General features: G+C 37.4%; 1 protein-coding gene across 11 annotated transcripts in view; it reads right to left on the reverse strand.

The window, feature by feature from the left end:
• Positions 1–22641, reverse strand: part of LOC150079426 (histone deacetylase 4-like) — a 352480-nt gene that overhangs the window by 14314 nt on the left and 315525 nt on the right. For all 11 annotated transcript variants that reach the window (XM_090383436.1, XM_090383431.1, XM_090383432.1 and 8 more), the window contains 3 exons: positions 19641–19759; positions 13825–13894; positions 12726–12877 (listed from right to left, as the gene is read on the reverse strand). In XM_090383436.1, the coding sequence (XP_090239562.1) occupies positions 12726–12877; positions 13825–13894; positions 19641–19759 (341 nt within the window). The remainder of the gene's footprint in view (positions 1–12725; positions 12878–13824; positions 13895–19640; positions 19760–22641) is intronic.

A 22641-nucleotide genomic window follows, 5' to 3' on the forward strand; every position in this document is an offset into this window, starting at 1 on the left:
ATAAAAAGTATGTACATACATTTTAATGTAAAATAAACATGTTTTTACTGTTATCCACGTACATTATGTTATTTAAATAAGCTTTACCTACATTACAAACGTATTTCATAGAATCTGGACTTTCGTTAAAACGGACACATCTCAGCCCCTATTAGTCCGGTTTAATGAGGGTTTACTGTATTGTAAAAATGAACACGTTTTACATAACTTTTTAAATATTAATTTGTTCTTATTTTGACCTGATTGTCCAATATTAGAGTGAAATTATTGTTCAAGTATCAAATCAGATTTTAAAAAAAAGTAAAAAAAAACTCATTCTCCTTTTTATTCACGTAATAATATTATATATTTATGTATCATGTGATTTGGTTTAACCAACTTATATATTATAGATCAGAATTTATTCAATTTTATATGGCTAAATTGGACATGCAACTGAGCAGTACAAACAAGCTTCTAAGAATACCTCACAGGAATCTATCAATGATATACAGGAATTTTTCCAGCATAGACACAAAGGCAATACCACATTGTATAAGGCAGTGATTAGGTCATATCTAGAGTACTATATACAACTTTGGAAACCATATTTTAGGAATTAGCATTAGTAGAGGCATACGATGCAAGAAAGCAAGCTTATGCAGCATAAGCCAAAAAAAACCCCTCCCATTTCATCCCTCCATTCATTCCAAATGCCTGTCCAGCTCAGCCTTAAATTTATTTAGCATTAGCAGAGGCATTTGATGCAAGAAAGCAAGCTTATGCAGCATCAGCCAAAAAAAAAAAAAAAAAAAAGAAAAAACCCACTTCCACTTCACCCCTCTGTTTGTTCAAAATACCTGTCCAGCTGAGCCTTAAACTTATTTAGGCTATCAACCTCCACCACAAGGGATGGAAGTCTGTTCCACCAACCAACCACCCGCTGGCTAAAGGCAAATTTCCGCACGTCTATCCTACATCTGTCTTTCCTCAATTTGAATTTTGAATTTATGCCCTCTCAGGTGATTTTTCTGAGCTAGAGGAAGAATCCCATCAGCATTGAGCATGCTTAAACCATTCAAGGCTATATACACCTCTATCAGATCACCTCGCTGGTGCCTAGTCTCCAGACACTGTAATTTGCAAAACTTAAGCCTTTCTTCGTAAGAGCACCCCTTTGTTCCATTCACTAATCTTGTTGCCCTTCTCTGTACTCGTTCCAGCAGCTCTACATCCTTCTTGAAATGAGGCCTCCAGACCTGTATACAGTACTCTAGGTGCGGCCTGACCATTGCCTTATACAATGGAATAATCACCTCCTTATCCCTGCTGGAAAAATTCCTGTATATCATTGACAATACTCCATGAGCTAATCTTGCAGCCCGTCTGCACTGCTCAGAGAACTTCATATCTGCCTGCACAACCACCCCCAAGTCCCTTTCATTCTCTACCACTGTCAGTGTAGTACCACAGAGTTGATACGTTGCTCTGGGGTTGCTGTTTCCCATGTGTAGTACTTTACATTTGTCAATGTTAAACTTCATTTGCCACCTCTCAGCCCATCTGCTCAACCTTTCCAGATCCTGTTGCAGCAGCATAGTGTCAGTAGTGTCCTTGACAACCCTGCCAACCTTTGTATCGTCTGCAAACTTGGACATTAAGCTTGATATACCATCATCAATATCATTTATAAATACAGAAAACAATAATGGACCCAACACTGAGCCCTGAGGGACTCCACTAATAACATTAGTCCACGATGAGCAGTGTCCATTGATTACCACTCTCTGTCTTCTCCCCCTCAACCACCCCTTTATCCATAGCAGCAATTTGCCTCCAATGTCACACTGCTCCAATTTGTGTAGCAGTCTTCCATGTGCAACAGTATCAAAAGCCTTTATAAGATCCAAGTATATAATATCAAAGTTATTCCCTGCATCCAGTTCTTTTGTGACTGCATCATAGTATCCAATCAAGTTGGTCAGGCAAGACTTCCCCTTAACAAAACCATGCTGTGTCTGAGCTATAACTGAAGTCTTGTCTAAATGATCCTGCAGTGCTTCTTTAACCAGTGCCTCCATTAATTTTCCTGGAACAGAAGTTAAGCTCACAGGTCTATAATTACTTGTGTCAGCCTTTGATCCTCCTTTGTGAATTGTGGTCACATTTGCACATTTCCAGTCTATGGGTACCTCCCCTGAGTCCAAGGAAGCTCTCATAATTATGGCTAAGAGTTTGCTTACTTCCTTTGCTGCCTCCTTTAATATAACTGGATAGATCCCATCCACCCCGGGTGCCTTTCTTGTGTTTATCTTCAACAGTTTCTCCTCCACTTTACTCCCAGTTATTTCAAGATTCTGTAGCTTACTGCTAGACTTGAATACACCTCTGGCATTCCCCTTGCTGAATAACTCCTCATGTGTGAATGTTGATGCAAAATATTCATTTAGTTTGTTAGCTACCTGAGCAGGATCATCAACAGTTGACCCATCAATATCAAGTGGACCAATCTGATTCATCCCCTTCCTTCTAGAGTTTACATAAGTAAAGAACTCTTTGCTGTTTTTCTTTGCATCCCTTGCCAAGGATTTCTCGTAATCTGCCTTCGCCTGCCTAACCTCCTTTGTAACTTGGTTGCATATCAACTTGTATCTATCATAGGCTTCTGTGTCATGTGTTAATTTGTAAGTATCCCATGCATTTTTCTTCTCTGCCATATGCCTCATTAGTTCATCTGACATCCATTTTAGCCTAAACCTTGAACAATATTTCTTAGTTGGTATGTAAAGCCTAGTAGCTTCCAAGATAAGTTCTTTGAATGCTTCCCATTTTGAATTTGCTGTTGGTAACATCATCAGTTGGTCCCACTGTATAGAATTTAAATACTGTCTCAGTCCATCGTAGTCGCCTTTACGGAAGCAATAACCCTTCCCTTTACCCCTAATGGTAGTTACCTCTTTGAGTAAATCCCACTTCAGCACACTGTGATCACTGCCACCTAGTGGTTCATTTATCTGCAGATTCTTAATGCATGAAGAATCACTGCTGATAATCAAATCAAGAGTATTACTCCCTCTAGTTGCCTCCCGAACATGCTGATGTAGAAAACAATCATCCAATAAATCCACAAAAGCCCTGCTAGTGTGTGAGTAACCAGCCCCCAAATTCCAGTCAATATCTAGGAAATTAAAATCTCCCATTATAAGACTCCCTGATTTACTGGCCCACTCTATTTCCCTGTACAGTTCCTTATTATACTCATCAGAGTCATTAGGCCTATAGCACACTCCTACTCTCAATTTTGATCTCCCAATGCTTATGTCACACCAAACTGACTCAACACTGCACTGTCCAGCAATGTCGACTGGCTTCACTTCCTTGGTTTTTATGTGTTTCTTAACTAATAGCATAACCCCTCCCCCTTCCTATCCTGTCTATCCTTTCTGTAGACGTTGTACTCCCCAAATTGTAGTTCTGCATCCTTTATATCTGTGTGACACCACGTCTCTGATATCCCAACAATATCTGCCTTTGATGTTTTGAGCAATACCTCAATATTTAGGCTATTAGCTTCCACAACAAAAGATGGCAGCCTGTTCCACCAATCAACTACCTACTGGCTAAAGGCAAATTTCCGCACATCTATTCTACAACTAAAAGTAAAGTAAAGTGCAGCCATTATCGACCCACTGCAAGATGGAAGCCTCCTCAACAATTCATGCTGATCTTTCCTCAATTTGAAACTGTGCTCCCTCAGGTTCTTAGTCCAAGCAAGACGAAGAATCCCATCAGTATTCAGCTTGCTCAACCCATTCAAGGCCTTATACACCTCAATCAGATCACCTCACAGGTGCTGCAATTTGCAGAACTTAAGCCTTTCTTGGTAAGAGTACCCCTTCGTTCCCCTCACCAATCTTGTTGCCCTTCTTTGTACTCGTTCTGGCAACTCTACATCCTTCCTAAAATGAGGCCTCCAGACCTGTACACAGTATTCTAGGTGTGGCCTGACATTGCCTTGTATAATGGGATTATCACCTCTCTGTCCCTACTAGCAAAATTCCTATGTATCATTTTTCGTCTCTGCCACTAGCCTCATTAATTCATCTGACATCCATTTAGGCTTAAACCTTGAACACTATTTCTTAGTTGGAATGAAAAGCCTAGTAGCCTCCAAAATTAAGTTCCTGAAGGCTTCCCTTTTAGAATTCACTGTTGGTAACATCATCAGTTGATCCCACTGTACAGAATTTAAAAACTGTCTGCGACATCTGTAGTCACCTTTATGAAAGCAAAAGTCCTTCCCTTTAGCCTTGATGGTAGTTACATCTTTAATTGATTCCCACATCAATACATTGTGGTCACTGTCACCCAGTGGTTCCTTTATCTACAGATTGTTGCTGTAGAAAACAGTCATCCAATAACTCCACAAAAGTCTTGCTTGTGTGTGAGTGACCAACCCACAAGTTCCAGTCAATATCTGGAAAGTTAAAATCTCCCATTATAAGACATTCTGATTTACTGGCCCACTCTATTTCTCTGCACAATTGCTCATTATATTCATCTGATTTATTCAATAGGCCTATAACACACGCCTACTCTCATTTTTTCTTTCTCAGTGCTTATTTCACACCAAAAAGACTCAACACTGCATTGTCCACTAGCATCAACTGGATGCACTTCCTTAGATTTTGTGTTTCTAAACTAACAGTATAACTCCTCCTCCCTTCCTATCCTGTCTATCCTTCCTATACACATTGTACTCTCCAAATTCCAACTCTGCACTGCCTATATCTTGTTGACATCACATCTCTGTTATCCCAACAATATCTGCCTTTGATGTCTTGACTAGCACTTCAAGCTCATCAAATTTATTAACTATACTCCTAGCACTGGTGTACATTCAAGTATACATGCATCTGTTTCTGCTCCTAGCCACCCTAACACATCCCATATATTTACTTGTTCCACTATAACTCTCAGCAGTCCTGGAAATCTCCATTACCATGCTTTCCAGTCTGCTGCCCATTCTAATAGAAGCAGTGCAAGAATCACTTTTGTCTCTGCCTGCTGCCATTATTAACCTTTTAGTCTGTGTATCCACCCATGCTAGCAGTTTTCCAACCCACCTAACATTGCCTCGATAGCATCAGCAAATATTCTTGCACCCTTTCTATTTAAGTGTATCCCATCCCTGTAGAAGCAGTCTCTCCTGTCAACAAGCACAGACCAGGCTGAAAAAAATTCTACCCCTTGAGCCTTGCACAGTCTCTTCAGGGCCGAATTGATTGACAAGGCTCTCATCATATACTCCCTCCTATTGTAGACACTTTCACATTCAACATTGACCTGTACTTGTTGAGTAAACGTGTACAACAATATCACCTTTTGTGCCCTGAATAGATGATATCTGGTCTACAATGTCATCAACTTTTGCCCCTGGCAGACATACCCTGGTCCTGTTCCACCTATCCTTACATAGTATATTCCCCGTCTCCCTGACAATAGAGTCACCAACAATAACTAGTTCCTTTGGGACCAGCACATTCTGCCTTGGAGATTGCCTCTGTGTTGCCTGATGCACAGGAGTGAGCTCTGTCGTTGAACTGGGCAGCTGAGAGCCTGATGGGCCCCTCATATGAATTTCTTTGAGGGCATTTACCCTACACCTCCAGCTCTCATAGATGCCCATCAGAACGCTGAGTTGGCACCTAATTTCTTGACACTCTAGATACCTAACACACAAAAGCATCGTCCTTGGCTAGATCATGTCCTGTTTTAGAAAGGTCAGCAAACATTTCACATTTTGCAAATTTTTTGAGACTGATGCGTTGGAGAATTGCTCCCTTTGTTTCTCCCTTGAGCCACAGCACTCTCGCTAGTCTGTGATCTTTGCTTCGCAGCTCTAGTCTGGGTCATGATTTCCGTTTAAATACAATTTAACAATGAAATTGAATAAGATTAATAATATTTTTGATTAATTGATAAGACTATAATAAGCTAACAGATTCCTAATACAGTGCTTCGTATTTTGCTATCTAGTTTTACTTTATACCTTCGCTATCAGTTCAAGATATATGTATATGTTAAGCTATTTCTTATCGACTACAATATGATGGCTAGTTCAACAATATTGGCGCCAACACCGGGAGTCGTAACTTCCAAAAATCGCTGGTTGAATTCAAAATAAGAAGCTAACAAACGCTACTAAACCTATTTAATATCTCCGTAAAATGCAATGTATTATGTTAAATAACGAAGAATATGTTAAAAATTAAAATATACTTATCCCTTTACAGCAGCCAAAAATCCACTGTCCATAATGTTCTGCAATCCCAGCGCCCCATTTGAAAAGAACAGGAATAACATACAAGGGACAACAAAAGGTTATTTACCCCAGTAATAAAGAAACAATATAGGCTAACTTTTTTATTTATTATTTTTCGTTTAATCTCTATGTATATCCCCATGAGTTATATATGTTATCCATTTTGAAGGAAAGAGGAAATACTCAAAAAAAAAAAAAGTTGTTCTCTGAAAAAGCCATTTACAGCTTCCTTGAGATTATCATTTGAAAACTGATGACCATGCAGGTGTTTCTTCAGATTTCTGAGGAGGAAATAATCACTAGGGGTAAGGGGGATAAGTTTGCACTGTAGGGTTGACTGACATCTGCAATCTTTCAGAGCAGCAACTGCTTTGAGACTTATGTACAAGTACAGTGTCATAAATAATAGACACTTCATATCAATTTCCCTCTTCTGTGTTTCTTTACGGCCCTCTTAAATTTTTTTAAAACAACAGCAGCATAGCCATCTCCAGTGATTTTATTATGTGATAAAATCACTCGTCTATCAAAAAGAATTCCTTCTGCATCTGAAAAAATAATGGCTGTGATCTTCCCAGTGGAGGGTTGAGTCCCAAATTTTTTGGGCAGTGGTGACCCATGGTGGTATTTCCATTGCATGGACTCCTGTTTTGCTTCTGGATCCCAGTGACAAATCCATGGTTCATCACCAGTTACAATTCTTGAAAGAAACCCTTGTGAATTTGAATTATGCATGTGTATATTTTCCTCACAAATTTTATCCCTGCACTGTTTCTGAAGAGGTGTGCATCCTTGGGACTGAGTGAAAATCAACCTTTGACTTAGCCAAATGTTCATGGAGGATGGTCAGTACCAACCCTTCAGAAATATTATATTCCCTGGAAATCATATACAACCAGATCTTCAATTTTTTGACACACTTCTGGAGTTGTTGCTTCTGTTGGGCATCCTGAGTAGGATCATATTCCATAGATTCTTGATCCTTTTTAAACTGCTTAGACCAAAATTTTATCTGGTTCAGAAAGGGCCATATTCATGAATAACTTTTGGTCCATTCCCTTCTTTTGTCAAAAATTTGATAATGGCCTGATGTTCCAATTTCATGACACCATGTTTTCTTTCAGGTTGGTTGCTTTAAATCTACAAGGGTGGTTCAATAAAGAATCACCCTGAGCCAGCTGCAGAGGTGCTAGCCTGTTGATTCTTGGCACAGGATTTAGTCCTTCTCTACATAGCCACGGTGCAAATTTGCACATCAATGGATGAGGCTATGGATACCGTTTTTGTATAAGTAGTGATGGTCTTTGAACCATGACTCTGTTGAAGAAATGAGTGTCTCATTGTCAGGGAAATGGGTCCTCCAAAGAAATAATTTGAGGGAAGGAAACAAGAAGTCCAATGGTGCAAGATCGGGTGAATAGGCTGGATGAGGCATTGTCTTGAAGCATTCTCACACCTTTGGACAGCATGCCACGCCTACATGTTTTGATTTTCTTCTGTAATTTTGTGAGTAAGTTTGCACAATAGGCACTTGTAATTGTTCTACCTTTCGGCAGGTAATCAATCATTATTACTCCTTTCTCATCCCAAAACACTGTCAGCAAGACCTTTCCTGTTGACGCTTAGACCCTTGCCTTCTTGGGGGTGGGGAACCATGATGTTGCCATTCCATAGACTGCTTTTTACTTTCAGGTTCAAAATAGTGTATCCAACTTTCATCCTGAGTGATTGAAGAGAGAAAAAGTCCTCATTTTTTTGGCACAGGGCCAACAACTCTTGTGATTTCTGTTGTCGATCAGCCTTCTGGAAACCAGTCAATAATCGAGGAATCCATCTTACACTCCATTTCCATAAATGGAGTTGGTCATGAAGGACTGTTTCAACAGAGCCCACACTAATCTTCCTCCTGGGACAATTCATGCACAGATATCTGGTGATCTTCCATAATTAACGACTCCACTTTTCTGATTGTGCTGTCATCAATGCCTGAATGGGGACCACCTGGAATAGGCTCAGATTCTACCAATGTCCGACCACACCTAAACTGTCTATGCCAGTGTTCACAATGCCAATAGGATTGGACTTCATCCTTATATACAGCAGTCATCTTCTTGTGGATTTCTTTAGGAGATTTCCCCTTCAAGAACAGATACCGGATTACAGCTCTGGCTTCAACTCTGTCCATGATGCTACTTCGTCACATGTTCAGCTCTGTAAAAGAAAAACAAATTAAGGCATGGGGCTGAAATTTTACATCTTTAGTTCAGAGATATGTATGATGCTACACATAAAATATCATGACTCTGCGATATGTGGAAGTAGGTGAGGGCGATTCTTTATTGAACCACCCTCGTATCTCTTTTGTTCTTCCATACTTCATTGTATGAAACTGAACCCAAACAAATAAAATATAGGCATTTATAAGACTATGTTAAAATTAGTTTTTTCTATATATCAAGCATATTTATAGGCAAGGCATAACTTAATGAATGCCTCATGTAAATTTATTGTATGCAGAAAAGAGTAAAATTAGTCAGGGGCAAAAAAACAAAATTTTTTACCAAGAAAGACTGAAGTTCTAAAAAATGAAGTCTCTGTAAATTGGGCAGCTGCATGGTGACTTAATTGTGTATAAGGCTTTAAAAGTGTTAAGTAAACTAAATACTGACGGCATCTTTACCCTTTCTCAGCTAACACATACAAGAGAACAAATTTAAACTGAAAAAGGATGGATGTGACAAAATATTCATTCAGCCCAAGGGCACTTGATTATCGAAATAAATTTTCATCTGGCGTTGTGGAAGTGAATACTTTAAATAAATTTAAAGAAGGGTTGGTCAAATTAATTGGAGGTAATAGACAACTGAAGGGGTTTTTTTTTGCTGATTCTTTACAAACACGTATCATGTTGCCAATACTAATTGATGCTAACAAGTACAAACCTTCTTTCAATTTTAGAGCTGGTTTCTTATCATTATCTATTATAAACTGTCTGAAAATACCTGGAAAAACAGATAAGACATGACAGCAGCTATATAAAGATTTTGAGATAATTTTTTTCTATTGTTGTTATTTGGTTTTTAGGAGCATTAGCAAATAAGGCCATATTGCTCCAGGATATGTGGTGGTCATTTCCTGACCTTTTTGCATCCTCCATATTTGGTGGTCACAGGCTCAAACCCTGGTCTAATCAAGAAGCATGTGCTACGCACTGCTGCTCCTGCCCGCCTGGCTACAGAGGCACCAGATAATTTGTAAGAAAATAGATCAAATAGATATGTTACTTGAATATGTACATATGAGTGGGGTCACTGTGCACGCGCACACACACACACACACAAGTTAGTAGTCATGAAAGGCAATGTGCTCATGTTATGGTACTAGTAACGCCTAAGTATGGAGAACAAAGGGTGAACGGAACAGAAATCGCTATCATGGTGAACAAAAAAGGGTGGTAAGATAATTTTTTTTTGCTTTACCTACTTTTCATGTACACCACGTACAGTGTATATTTCATGTCAGAAACAGAGGCTTTACCCACTTATTGCCACTTCCTCCTTTGATTTTGGCGGCTGGCCCTTGAAAAAGGCACTGAGATCACAGGACAAACAGCACTAAGTTATTCTTATTACTTCTCCTTTATCTTAGCACCCTTCTTTGTTCACCGTGAACTCTGTTCCGTTCGCCCTTTGTTCTCCATACTTAGCGTTACCTAGTACCATAACATAAGCACATTGCCTTTCACGACTACTAACTTATGTAGCAAATATGGTCGTTGGGTACTTTCTGCTTATAGCAGTGCCCCAGGTCCATAAACCATTATTATTATTTTTATTATTAATAATATCTCAAACTGTTACTTCCTTTAAAACATATATATTAGCATAATGTAGTTAAAAAAAAAAATAGTAAAAAATGGTACAAAATATATTACGAAAATAAATACATACACACACACACGGTGAACCCACTTGAAAATTGTATATATACATGTATTCCATACAGCTCACACATGAAAAACAATATATATACATGTATGTATATGTGCTTGCGAAAGAGTAAAAACAAGCATTTTTAGCAAGCAGTTACAAATCTTGCCCTAATGGTACAGTCTTGTACAGTTACAGTCTTGCCCTAATGCTAGCTGAGCATTCTGGTCTCTTGCCAAAGCTATTGGCCACAACTTTTGCCCATCTCTGCTCCCACCTCTGTCCAAACCAGATGGTTCTGTTGTCACTTCAGCCAAGGATAAAGCTGACCTGCTAGCATCTCATTTTTCTTCCAGCTCATGTATTAATGATCTTGGTAAAACACCTCCCACCATTCCCAACACGCTCCATTCAATGCCTCCAGTGGTCTTCCATCAAAAGGATATCAGAAGGGTTTTGATGAATCTTGATGCTAAGAAAGCTCCAAGTCCTGATGGTATTTCTCCACTTGTTCTCAAAACCTATGCTCCCGAACTTACTCCTATTCTTTGCTGCCTTTTTTCACTTTCTTATTCCAAAGGTGTTTTTCCTTCTGCTTAGAAATTTGATCATATACAGCCAGTTCCTAAAAAGGGTAACAAATCCTTCCCATCCAATTATCGTCCCATTGCAATTACTTCTACTCTTTCTAAAGTAATGGAGAAATCGATTAACTGCCAACTCTTAAACTACCTAGAAACCTTCCATCTGATCAACGATCGCCAGTATGGATTCCGTCAGTGTCGATCCACTGGTGATATTCTGGCTTATGTTACCCATTTATGGACTAATTAATGGAAAGGTTCAGTAAAACACAAGTAGTTGCTCTTGACATCTCAAAGGCTTTTGATCGTGTTTGGCATAAAGGTCTTCTAAACAAGCTTCCATCTTATGGTTTGCCCACTGTTTTTAGTAATTTGTTATCCAGTTTTCTCTCTGATCGCTCACTGAGGGTGATAGTAGATGGCTTTCTGTCTTCTAACTTCTCCACTAATGCCGGTGTCCCCCAAGGTTCAGTTCTGTCCCCCACTCTTTTCCTCTTGTATATTAATGACTTACTTCCATTGACTGGAAATCCTATCCATAGTTTTGCCGATGATAGCACATTGCGTTCCACTTTCCATTTTGAGAAAACTTGTCCTGCCCAATCAGCTTCAACTTCTCGAATATCTGCTTCCAATTCCTTAAATGCCGATCTTCAGGTAATTCTCCAGTGGGGCAAAGACAACTTAGTTGATTTCAACCCTTCTAAAACTCAGTCTTGTCTTATATCTCGCAAAAAGGATTCTTCTGCTCCTATGCTTATCTTTAGTGACACTCCGATTTCTAGGCAAAATGATATATCTCTTTTGGGGATTACCCTGACTTGTAATCTCTCTTGGCACAAGCACATTACAAATATTGCTTCCTCTGCATCTAAAAAACTTGGTTTTCTCTTTCGCTCTCGGCGTTACTTTTCTTCCAAACAGCTGCTCATTCTGTATAAATCGCAAATCCACCCTGCCATGGAATATTGTTCCCACATCTGGGGTGGTGCCTCCAAAACCTCTCAGGTTTCTTGATTCCATTCAGAAGAGGGCAGTTAGGTTAATTAATGATTCATCTCTAACAGAGTCTCTCCACTCGCTTTCTCATAGACGTACTGTTTCTGCTGCATGCCTCTTCTACAGATACTTCCATGGGCACTGTTCTTCTGAATTGGCTTCTGTAATTCCTGCTCTCTCTCTCTCTCTCTCTCTTTCAAAACAGTCCGAAAATGTGCTGCCACCAGCCAACATCCATTTACTGTCCAACTTCAAACCCACAGAACCAACTTTTCATCTTCCTCATTTATTCATTCAACTGCCGTTTTCTGGAACAACCTTGCTTCATACATATTTCCTGAAAATTACAATCTACAGAAGTTCGAGTCCAATGTCAACAAATATCTTCTTTCGTCTCCTCAACCTCCAACCCAAGCACAGTACTAATTACGATAGGTTCTAATACCTCTTGTGTTTGGGGTTCACATAAAAAAAAAAAAAAAAAGCTGGTAAGTTTTAGCATAAGTAGAAATTAAATCAAGGAAAATTAGGAATTGTTCCAAAAAACACATATGTTTATCAGTTCAATCATTTTTATTGCAAATAACCTCAATCATGTTAATATCTAAAAGTGTATAGAAAACTTCATTAAGTTCTCCCTTTTATCATGGGGCAATAAAATATTGTCCCATGATAAAAATAAACAGAAAATAAGTCATACCACATGCAATGTATGGGGCAGTAACAAAGAATGGATCAGCAAGGCTCTTTCTATTTTTATCGTGGCATATTTTGTATAATGAGGCAACAGTACTGATTAGTGAATTAGGATACTGAGATTATCCTTTATAAACCAGCAATGAATTTGCGACTCTGTCCAGAGAGAACGAGAGAGGTTTTATGAAAATATATTATGATACACATACTAACCTTGAATGGTAACTGCCCTTTGCAACACTTCAACTGCTACCTGACATGGCTTTCGAGTAACTTCCTCTTCTTTTAAGGGAGAACCCTCATCACTCCCCAGCAGTGCTATTACACATTCTTGGGAGCAATCACAGATAGCTGGTAAGTCATAACTTTAGAGAAGGAGAAAAATAAAAAAAATGACAACTTATGAAATTATCATGCATCTACTGATTAGCTAAAATAATCAAAATATGGAACATCTAAAATAAAATATTCTTGTAAATGGAAGTCAAATGTTTCTTTAATCTATAACCAGGCACTTGAGGTTTTGAGACTCCACACAAATTTTTGTGATGTTTTGCTCTTTGTAAATTCAATCTACATTGCTGATACTCTCAACAGCTGTTAGCAAAGTGTTTTCTTTGATTTCTCCATTGAAAATTTCTGGAATTTTTAGTGGAGAATAGAAAGTTCTTGCACAAAAAGTGAAAATACAAGATCAAATTAAGCCAAGTCTCAATATTTATATGCACATGTTTAAACACATATGCATGTGAACATTTTAACACATAAATGTTCAATCATTGAAGTGCTTGTAATGCTTAATGGCAGTGCATTCAGTTGTGCTCTTTGGATTTGTGTCACAAAAGATTTTTGGCTTGTGTCCTTTTTAACTGACAAGTTTAAAATGAAATTGAAAAGTTTAATAAACTTTTTAATTGACATTTAGATCTGTTGCCATCAAAGATAATAATAGAGATAATATTCAAATAACACAGGATAAAGAACAGGCCTAAAGTGTTTTATTTTTGAAAAATAAAACGACTTGTTTTTAACGTAAAAAATGGATTTTCATAGTTGTGTTCAAAAAAGATGACATCAAAAATTTAACAATTTTGAATTATTCATACTGATTTTTAAAATGTACATGTGTGTTGGGTCACCTAGACCCCTGCACCTGGAGAAGTAACAATTTTTCAAACAATCAGTTCAGATTTGATGGAAGTTAAAAACAAATTTTTTCAGAAGTGAGCCAGAGAATTTTAAGAAGTGTAGCAAAGCTGAATAATAAAAAAAAAGAAAATAAATGCAGATGGAATTTAGATGAAATACTTACCCTCCTTCTAAGGCCAGCACTACCTTTCCTTTAGCTAGTTGTAGTAGTTGCTTAGTCATATAGCCAAAACCTATTAAACAAACAAATCCCTATGTGAGTAATAAAATAAAAAAATATATAAATATTAGCCCATTATTATTAAGGAGAATAACAAGTTTTAGAGAAACAGTAAATTTTTAAGAGAAAAATTGGAATGTTTGAGTAGGTCATTCCGTGTATTTCTGGATCAGTTTGATGACTGTTGCTTTTATCAAGATTTCTGAGATACCATATGTAGGACACTATTCGTGACTTTATTATCACCAAGGATTCACTGACTGAGAATTTCCAAATAAAAGAACTAATTTGTAGGCAGCAATCAAAGTATTAATGGGACAATATCTAAAGAATTGCCTGTTAGTATTAAGGCCTCCGTAGCCAAGTGGTCAGGAGCGGGAGTGCAGTAGCACACACTCTTTGAGTAGACCGGGGTTCAAGCCCCTGACTGCTGAATACAGTCGATCTGCCAACCCGCAGTGGACCAGCGTGGCAGATTATGGTCCATTTCCCTCAGCATGAATTGTTGAGGAGGCTTCCATCCTGCAGTGGTTTGATAATAGCTACACTTTACTTTTTTTTTATTAATATTAGTATTGGCAATTAATGCAAGAAAGCAAACTTATACAGCATCAGAAAAAAAAAAAAAAACATCCCATTTCAGCTGTCCATCCCCTCTAATAGTTTGTTAATTCTTCCTTAAATTTATTCAAAACTGTCCACCCTACAACACTAGATGGAAATTTGTTAAAACAATAAACTACCTGCTGGCTGAGAAAAAACTTCCGCACATTTATTCTGCAACCAACCTTCCTCAATTTGAATTTACACTCCCTCATGTGTGACCTGAGCAAAAGGAAGGATTCCATTAGCATTCAAGGCCTTAAAGCCCTCAATCAGATCTCATGCACAGCAATTTACAGAACCAAAGCCTTTCCTGATAAAAGCACACTTTTGTTTGTTTTGGTAACTAATCTTGTTGCACTTCTCTAAGACCCACCCATTCCAACAGATCCTCACCCTTTTGCAAATGAGACTTCTAGACTTGTATGCAGTATTCAATATGTGGCCTAACCAATGCCTTAAACAATGGGATAATTGCCTCTCTTATTCCTACTGGCAAAATTCCTCTATATCATTGGTAAAATCCTATGAGCTGTCCTGATAGCCTGTCTGCACAATTACCCCATGTCTTTTTCATTCTCCACTACCCTGAGTCTAGTACCACACAATTTATACTTTAATCTGGGATTACTACTACCTATGTGCAGTACTTGACAGTTGTCAATGTTAAACTTCAATGTGTAAAAAAATTATGGAGGTCCTAAAGTCTCAACTTTATTAGACAGTCGGACAGACAACTTGAGTAGTCGAGACCCGCTAATAAAAATTATTTAGAATATGCGCCATGGCTATTAGCATTAGCAAGGGCACATGATGCAAGAAAGCAAGCTTATATAGCATCAGCCAAAAAAAAAAAAAAAAAAAAACCACAAAATTAGTGGGTCTTGAGTACTTAAGTTGTTTGTCCAACTGTTAAACTTCAATTGCCACTTCTTAGCCCATCTGCCTAATTTTTCTAGAACTTGTTGCAGTGACATGATTATGTAGAAAGCAATCATTCAATAAATCCACAATAAATTCAATGTCTTGCTACTGTATGAGTGACCAACCCACAAGGTCCAGTCAATATATGGAAAGTTAAAGCCCCCGATTTATAAGACATTCTGACTTACTGGCCAGCTCTATATCTGTGCAGTTATTCAAAATACAGGAATACCTCGCATAGTGCGGTTAATTCGTGCCAAAAAAATACCGCTGATCGAGGTATTATTAGTATGTATTTTAATGTAATGTATTCCGACAATTTGATTATATGGGTCGAGTTGCAAAAATATATAGGTGTTTGTTTACCATAAATTGATGCACACAAAGTTTTTGCAAAAAAAAAATTAAAATGATAAAAATGAAAAATACTAGTAAGTACAGCACAAATGATTTTTATTGCAGTATGTACATACCAAAAGAATATAAGTGAAGTGTGTACTGTACTTTTATTTTGAAAAATAACTGATCAGCTTAGTTTGCACAGGTTTTTTCTTCTTTTTATCTGCATACATCTCTTTATAACATTGAATATCATTTTGCAATGCCTGCCTTACTTTCATACCTCGTTTGATGTTTGGATCTAGAACTCTCAGCACCATTACATTTCTTCTTTCCACTCATATTTGCATATAAAGGTGTAATGCTTTTAAAAAATAATAATCTTTAATAAAAATACACAGCAAAAAATATTTGTACAGCTTACGCACAGTGAACGACCTCACCGCTCGGAATCTAGAGTGTTTACTAATGTACAAATGCTAGCAGAGTCCGTATATAATGGAGTTGTGACAACAGTCAGCTTGGCCTTGAATCCATAACACATTGGCCTACGTGCTGGCATTATAATACATACATACTTATCAAATGTATTGGTGCATAACACAGTTAATTTTTTTTTCAATTTGTAAACCACGCTATAGTGAAACCTGCTATGTTCAAAACCGTGCTATGCGAGGTATTCCTGTACTCATCACAATCATTAGGCCTGTAACACCCTCCTACTCTCATTTTTGTTTTCCCAGTGCTTATACCATACCAAACTAACTCAATATTGCACTGGCCACCCATGTCCACTGGATTTGCATCAAGTTTTATTTTGAAATAATTTGGTTCAACTTTAATTTTTTCCCAACTAAATGTAAATATAAAAATAAGTAAACTGCAAATTAAATTCAACACTTTCATTGTGTAAATCCTTTTAGACATTTTTATATCAATGTGTTTTTTGTAGTAAGAAACTTATCATGATCATGTGTGACATAAGCATTGGGAGATCAAAATTGAGAGTAGGAGTGTGCTATAGGCCTAATGACTCTGATGAGTATAATAAGGAACTGTACAGGGAAATAGAGTGGGCCAGTAAATCAGAGAGTCTTATAATGGGAGATTTTAATTTCCCAGATATTGACTGGAATTTGGGGGCTGGTTACTCACACATTAGCAGGGCTTTTGTGGATTTATTGGATGATTGTTTTCTACATCAGCATGTTCGGGAGGCAACTAGAGGGAGTAATACTCTTGATTTGATTATCAGCAGTGATTCTTCATGCATTAAGAATCTGCAGATAAATGAACCACTAGGTGGCAGTGATCACAGTGTGCTGAAGTGGGATTTACTCAAAGAGGTAACTACCATTAGGGGTAAAGGGAAGGGTTATTGCTTACGTAAAGGCGACTACGATGGACTGAGACAGTATTTAAATTCTATACAGTGGGACCAACTGATGATGTTACCAACAGCAAATTCAAAATGGGAAGCATTCAAAGAACTTATCTTGGAAGCTACTAGGCTTTACATACCAACTAAGAAATATTGTTCAAGGTTTAGGCCAAAATGGATGTCAGATGAACTAATGAGGCATATGGCAGAGAAGAAAAATGCATGGGATACTTACAAATTAACACATGACACAGAAGCCTATGATAGATACAAGTTGATATGCAACCAAGTTACAAAGGAGGTTAGGCAGGCGAAGGCAGATTACGAGAAATTCTTGGCAAGGGATGCAAAGAAAAACAGCAAAGAGTTCTTTACTTATGTAAACTCTAGAGGGAAGGGGATGAATCAGATTGGTCCACTTGATATTGATGGGTCAACTGTTGATGATCCTGCTCAGGTAGCTAACAAACTAAATGAATATTTTGCATCGACATTCACACATGAGGAGTTATTCAGCAAGGGGAATGCCAGAGGTGTATTCAACTCTAGCAGTAAGCTACAGAATCTTGAAATAACTGGGAGTAAAGTGGAGGAGAAACTGTTGAAGATAAACACAAGAAAGGTACCTGGGGTGGATGGGATCTATCCAGTTATATTAAAGGAGGCAGCAAAGGAAAGGAAGTAAGCAAACCCTTAGCCATAATTATGAGAGCTTCCTTGGACTCAGGGGAGGTACCCATAGACTGGAAATGTGCAAATGTGACCCCAATTCACAAAGGAGGATCAAAGGCTGACACAAGTAATTATAGACCTGTGAGCTTAACTTCTGTTCCAGGAAAATTAATGGAGGCACTGGTTAAAGAAGCACTGCAGGATCATTTAGACAAGACTTCAGTTATAGCTCAGACACAGCATGGTTTTGTTAAGGGGAAGTCTTGTCTGACCAACTTGATTGGATACTATGATGCAGTCACAAAAGAACTGGATGCAGGGTATAACTTTGATATTACATACTTGGATCTTAGAAAGGCTTTTGATACTGTTGCACATGGAAGACTGCTACACAAATTGGAGCAGTGTGACATTGGAGGCAAATTGCTGCTATGGATAAAGGGGTGGTTGAGGGGGAGAAGACAGAGTGGTAATCAATGGACACTGCTCATCGTGGACTAATGTTATTAGTGGAGTCCCTCAGGGCTCAGTGTTGGGTCCATTATTGTTTTCTGTATTTATAAATGATATTGATGATGGTATATCAAGCTTAATGTCCAAGTTTGCAGATGATACAAAGGTTGGCAGGGTTGTCAAGGACACTACTGACACTATGCTGCTGCAACAGGATCTGGAAAGGTTGAGCAGATGGGCTGAGAGGTGGGAAATGAAGTTTAACATTGACAAATGTAAAGTACTACACATGGGAAACAGCAACCCCAGAGCAACGTATCAACTCTGTGGTACTACACTGACAGTGGTAGAGAATGAAAGGGACTTGGGGGTGGTTGTGCAGGCAGATATGGAGTTCTCTGAGCAGTGCAGACGGGCTGCAAGAGTAGCTCATGGAGTATTGTCAATGATATACAGGAATTTTTCCAGCAGGGATAAGGAGGTGATTATTCCATTGTATAAGGCAATGGTCAGGCCACACCTAGAGTACTGTATACAGGTCTGGAGGCCTCATTTCAAGAAGGATGTAGAGCTGCTGGAACGAGTACAGAGAAGGGCAACAAGATTAGTGAATGGAACAAAGGGGTGCTCTTACGAAGAAAGGCTTAAGTTTTGCAAATTACAGTGTCTGGAGACTAGGCACCAGCGAGGTGATCTGATAGAGGTGTATAAAGCCTTGAATGGTTTAAGCATGCTCAATGCTGATGGGATTCTTCCTCTAGCTCAGAAAAATCACCTAAGAGGGCATAAATTCAAATTGAGGAAAGACAGATGTAGGATAGACGTGCGGAAATTTGCCTTTAGCCAGCGGGTGGTTGGTTGGTGGAACAGACTTCCATCCCTTGTGGTGGAGGTTGATAGCCTAAATAAGTTTAAGGCTCAGCTGGACAGGTATTTTGAACGAACAGAGGGGTAAAGTGGAAGTGGGTTTTTTTTTTTTTTTTTTTTTTTGGCTGATGCTGCATAAGCTTGCTTTCTTGCATCAAATGCCTCTACTAATGCTAATGTCATTATGAAAGAAGTTTCTTCTCATATTTCACAATTGATATTCACACATTCTCTTTTACATGCACATTTAATAATCTTTCACCAAATGATATTTTGCAAGCATGTAACACAGTCACACATGATGTTAGTGAAATATATAACAACGCAAATAGTGGACCATCATTCCTTACAAGAACATTTTTTAAAAAATTGCATTTTATACAACAATTTTTAAATTATATTTATTTACAAAAGCACTTTTAGTAACTATCGAAAATTCAAAATGAGCTGGCTTCCTTATGTAAAATGTGTTTAAATAAATAATAATTAAAATATTCAAATGTTTAAAACAGTAACTTACATGCAGGAGTCACTCTGTATCCACCTAATGGAGCATGGTGTCCAAAAGCTGCATCAAAACCAGCTGCAACTAGTACAATTTCAGGATCAAAATCTTTTGCTATTGGTAATATTATAGTCCTGTTAAAAAAAAAAAAAAGCAAAAAGCAACACTTTTATGTCATTCCTTTTATAAATTTTATGACTGATGAAAGTTCAATAAATGTAATAGTTTCTATTAAGTATTTATCATTTTAAAACAAAATACTATTTAATTGTATGCCCAAACCAAAGTGCTACACCACATAGCACACTACAAAAACACACTACTGTACTTTTTTCTTTTTTTCCATTTTACTTATCTTAAAAATATATAAAGTGTTTATTCTCAAACATGTTTTGTGCTTTACAAAGATACTGCCAGACATACATCTTCACATTTATATGTAGAAACATCTAATTTGTTGTTGTTCTTGGGAATTTTGACATATCAACTACCTTCGTCACAGTACCTATGGTATTCTACTTTATATGGTCCTTATTGTGGGCCAATTTGCATACTGTGTTAATGTGGAATAACTCGTAGGAATTATCCCCCCCACCTGAGATCAGTTATTTTAAAGGTAAGAAAAGTAAATTCCTAAGTGCAATTCTACCTGTATTATAAGTTTACTACAGTTCATAGTGTCAGTTCATTCTGTTAATTTTCTATTATGCTCTATTTAAAGTTTAATTTCTGTTTATATATTTATTCTGGGTTCTTCATTTCAGAAATACTTAAAATCAGATTAAATAACAGAAGTGCACATGAAATTTCAGGTTCCGTCAATTTTTTTTTGTGAATTAATAATTTAATTAATTATGGAATTTAATGAAAATCTATTGAATAATAATCCTAGATATGTTTAAAAATAGGAATAAAAAAATAAACCTGAGATACGCATAAAAAAATTTTTGTTGTTCAATTATTTGTCAAAATTTAATGAATTAGAAACAGCTTGACATATGTTTCTGAAATGCCCAATATAAAATTTCATGTAAATCCAATCACTAGGAGCCAAATTGTTACATGTGGGCAGAGAACTGGATGTCAGAGAGACATGCTGAAGCTAATAGGTACTTATGCATTTGTGAACTTTCCCTAAAAACGACAGTTTCTTTTAAATATTCAATGATCAATTGAATGTTTGAAATGCCCAATCAAAGTACCACACTGAAATGTGAATAGTAAGGGGCACATAGGTTTATGAAAGAATAGATGCTGATAAAACAAAGAATTTAGATACAACTTCAAAGTTAAACAATGCCATTCTCTCAAAATGAGAATTTTAAGATGGGAATGAAAATGGATTCAATAAGTAATGTCAAAGGCAGAAAGAAGGTGCAGCATCTCTCTCTCTCTCTCTCTCTCTCTCTCTCTCTCTCTCTCTCTCTCTCTCTCTCTCTCTCTCTCTCTCTCTCTCTCTCTCTCTCTCCTGAGCTGGTTCCTAAGAAGTATCTTCCACGTCCATCATACATGCTCCTTGGAATTCTGATAGTCTACAATCACAGCCATATTAAATTTTACCTTGCTTCATACTATTTTGATCATCATTTATGAATGAAATTGGTGATAACACCATGTGAAAGAGAGGAAACTTATGCAGAATTCCTTTCCCATAATTCCAAAATGTGACAATATTCTTTTTTCTGAAAATATGTGATTTATTGGATTTCAAAATAACAGAACTTGATCATAAATAAAATCCACATTTTCATGAGAAAGTGGAAAGTAATACTCCTATAATTTACTCATGCAAGTGTTCTTTTCAATTTGCCTTCTGTTTTAGTAGTGGCAAATGATGCAAGAAAGAAAGCTTACAGATCATCAGTGAAAAAAAAAAAAAAAAAAACTCACTCTAGCCATCTCACTCTTTGTCTACTTCTTCCTTGAATTTATTCAAACTAATCACTTCCACAACAACAGATGGAAGTTTGTTCCAACAATCAACTACCTTCTAGCTCAGCGGTTTCCAACCGTTGGTTCACAAACCCCTGGGGGTTCGCACTAAAAATTCTTTAATGGCGTCTGCTTAGATTTACAGTCTGCGTGGGTAGCACAGTAGTATTGTCACGGTCCTCCCCACACCAGGTGGAAAAGGTCCGGATTCGAATCCCATCAATGATGCGAGGAACTTTAAAGGGCTTTTTTTCACTCCGTGGCTGATTTGGTCAGTCTCAGGCATAGATAGCAAGGTCCCCCCCCCCCCAGAAACTGGGGTTTTTCATCCAGCAAACAGACAAATCGACCATAGAACACACACAATTAACAGACATAAGACACAGCAGGGCAGATGAATTTAATTATTCGGGTGGCCTAAATATAATAGTTTAGTTTGGTTTTTTTGCTTAGATTTACATAGCTATATTATTTTAAACTACAAAATATAACTAATAATAAACAATAAAGTAAAATAAAATTAAATAAAAAGTAAAGAACTGCCCAAGAAATAAATCACATTTCCCACAATTCCTTATAATTAGTTTACTATCTTACAGTTTATCATGTTTTCCCATACAAAATTTTTTTTTTCATTCTCAAGGATCATTGTTATGTGTAAGTACTTTTCTTTTTTAGAACCTATAGTACTTAGTATGGTGCATGGATTGAAGTTTGAAAAGTTGAAAGAAGATACTTGTTAACATTAGATTTGAACTTCTGTAGCTTGTAATTTTCAGGAAATACTTATGAAGGAAGGTTGTTCCAGAAAACAGAAGTTGAATGCATAAATGAGGAAGAAGAAATGTTGATTCTGTGAGTTTTAACTTGGACAGTAAAAGAATGTTGACTGGTTGGGGCACGTGTTTGGACTGCTTTGAAAGAAAGAATGGGAATTATAGAAGCCAATTCACAAGTAACTATAGAAAAGGCATGCAACAGAAACAGAAAGGCTATGAGACTGAGAGTGGAGAGAGACTGTTAGAGATGAGACATTGATTAACCTAACTGCCCTCTTTTGAATGGAATCTAGAAGCCTGAGAGA

The sequence above is a fragment of the Mastigoproctus giganteus genome, chromosome 10, assembly GCF_048544385.1.
Source record: "Mastigoproctus giganteus isolate SK-2022 chromosome 10, ASM4854438v1, whole genome shotgun sequence".
Classification (NCBI taxonomy): Eukaryota; Metazoa; Arthropoda; class Arachnida; order Uropygi; family Thelyphonidae; genus Mastigoproctus; species Mastigoproctus giganteus.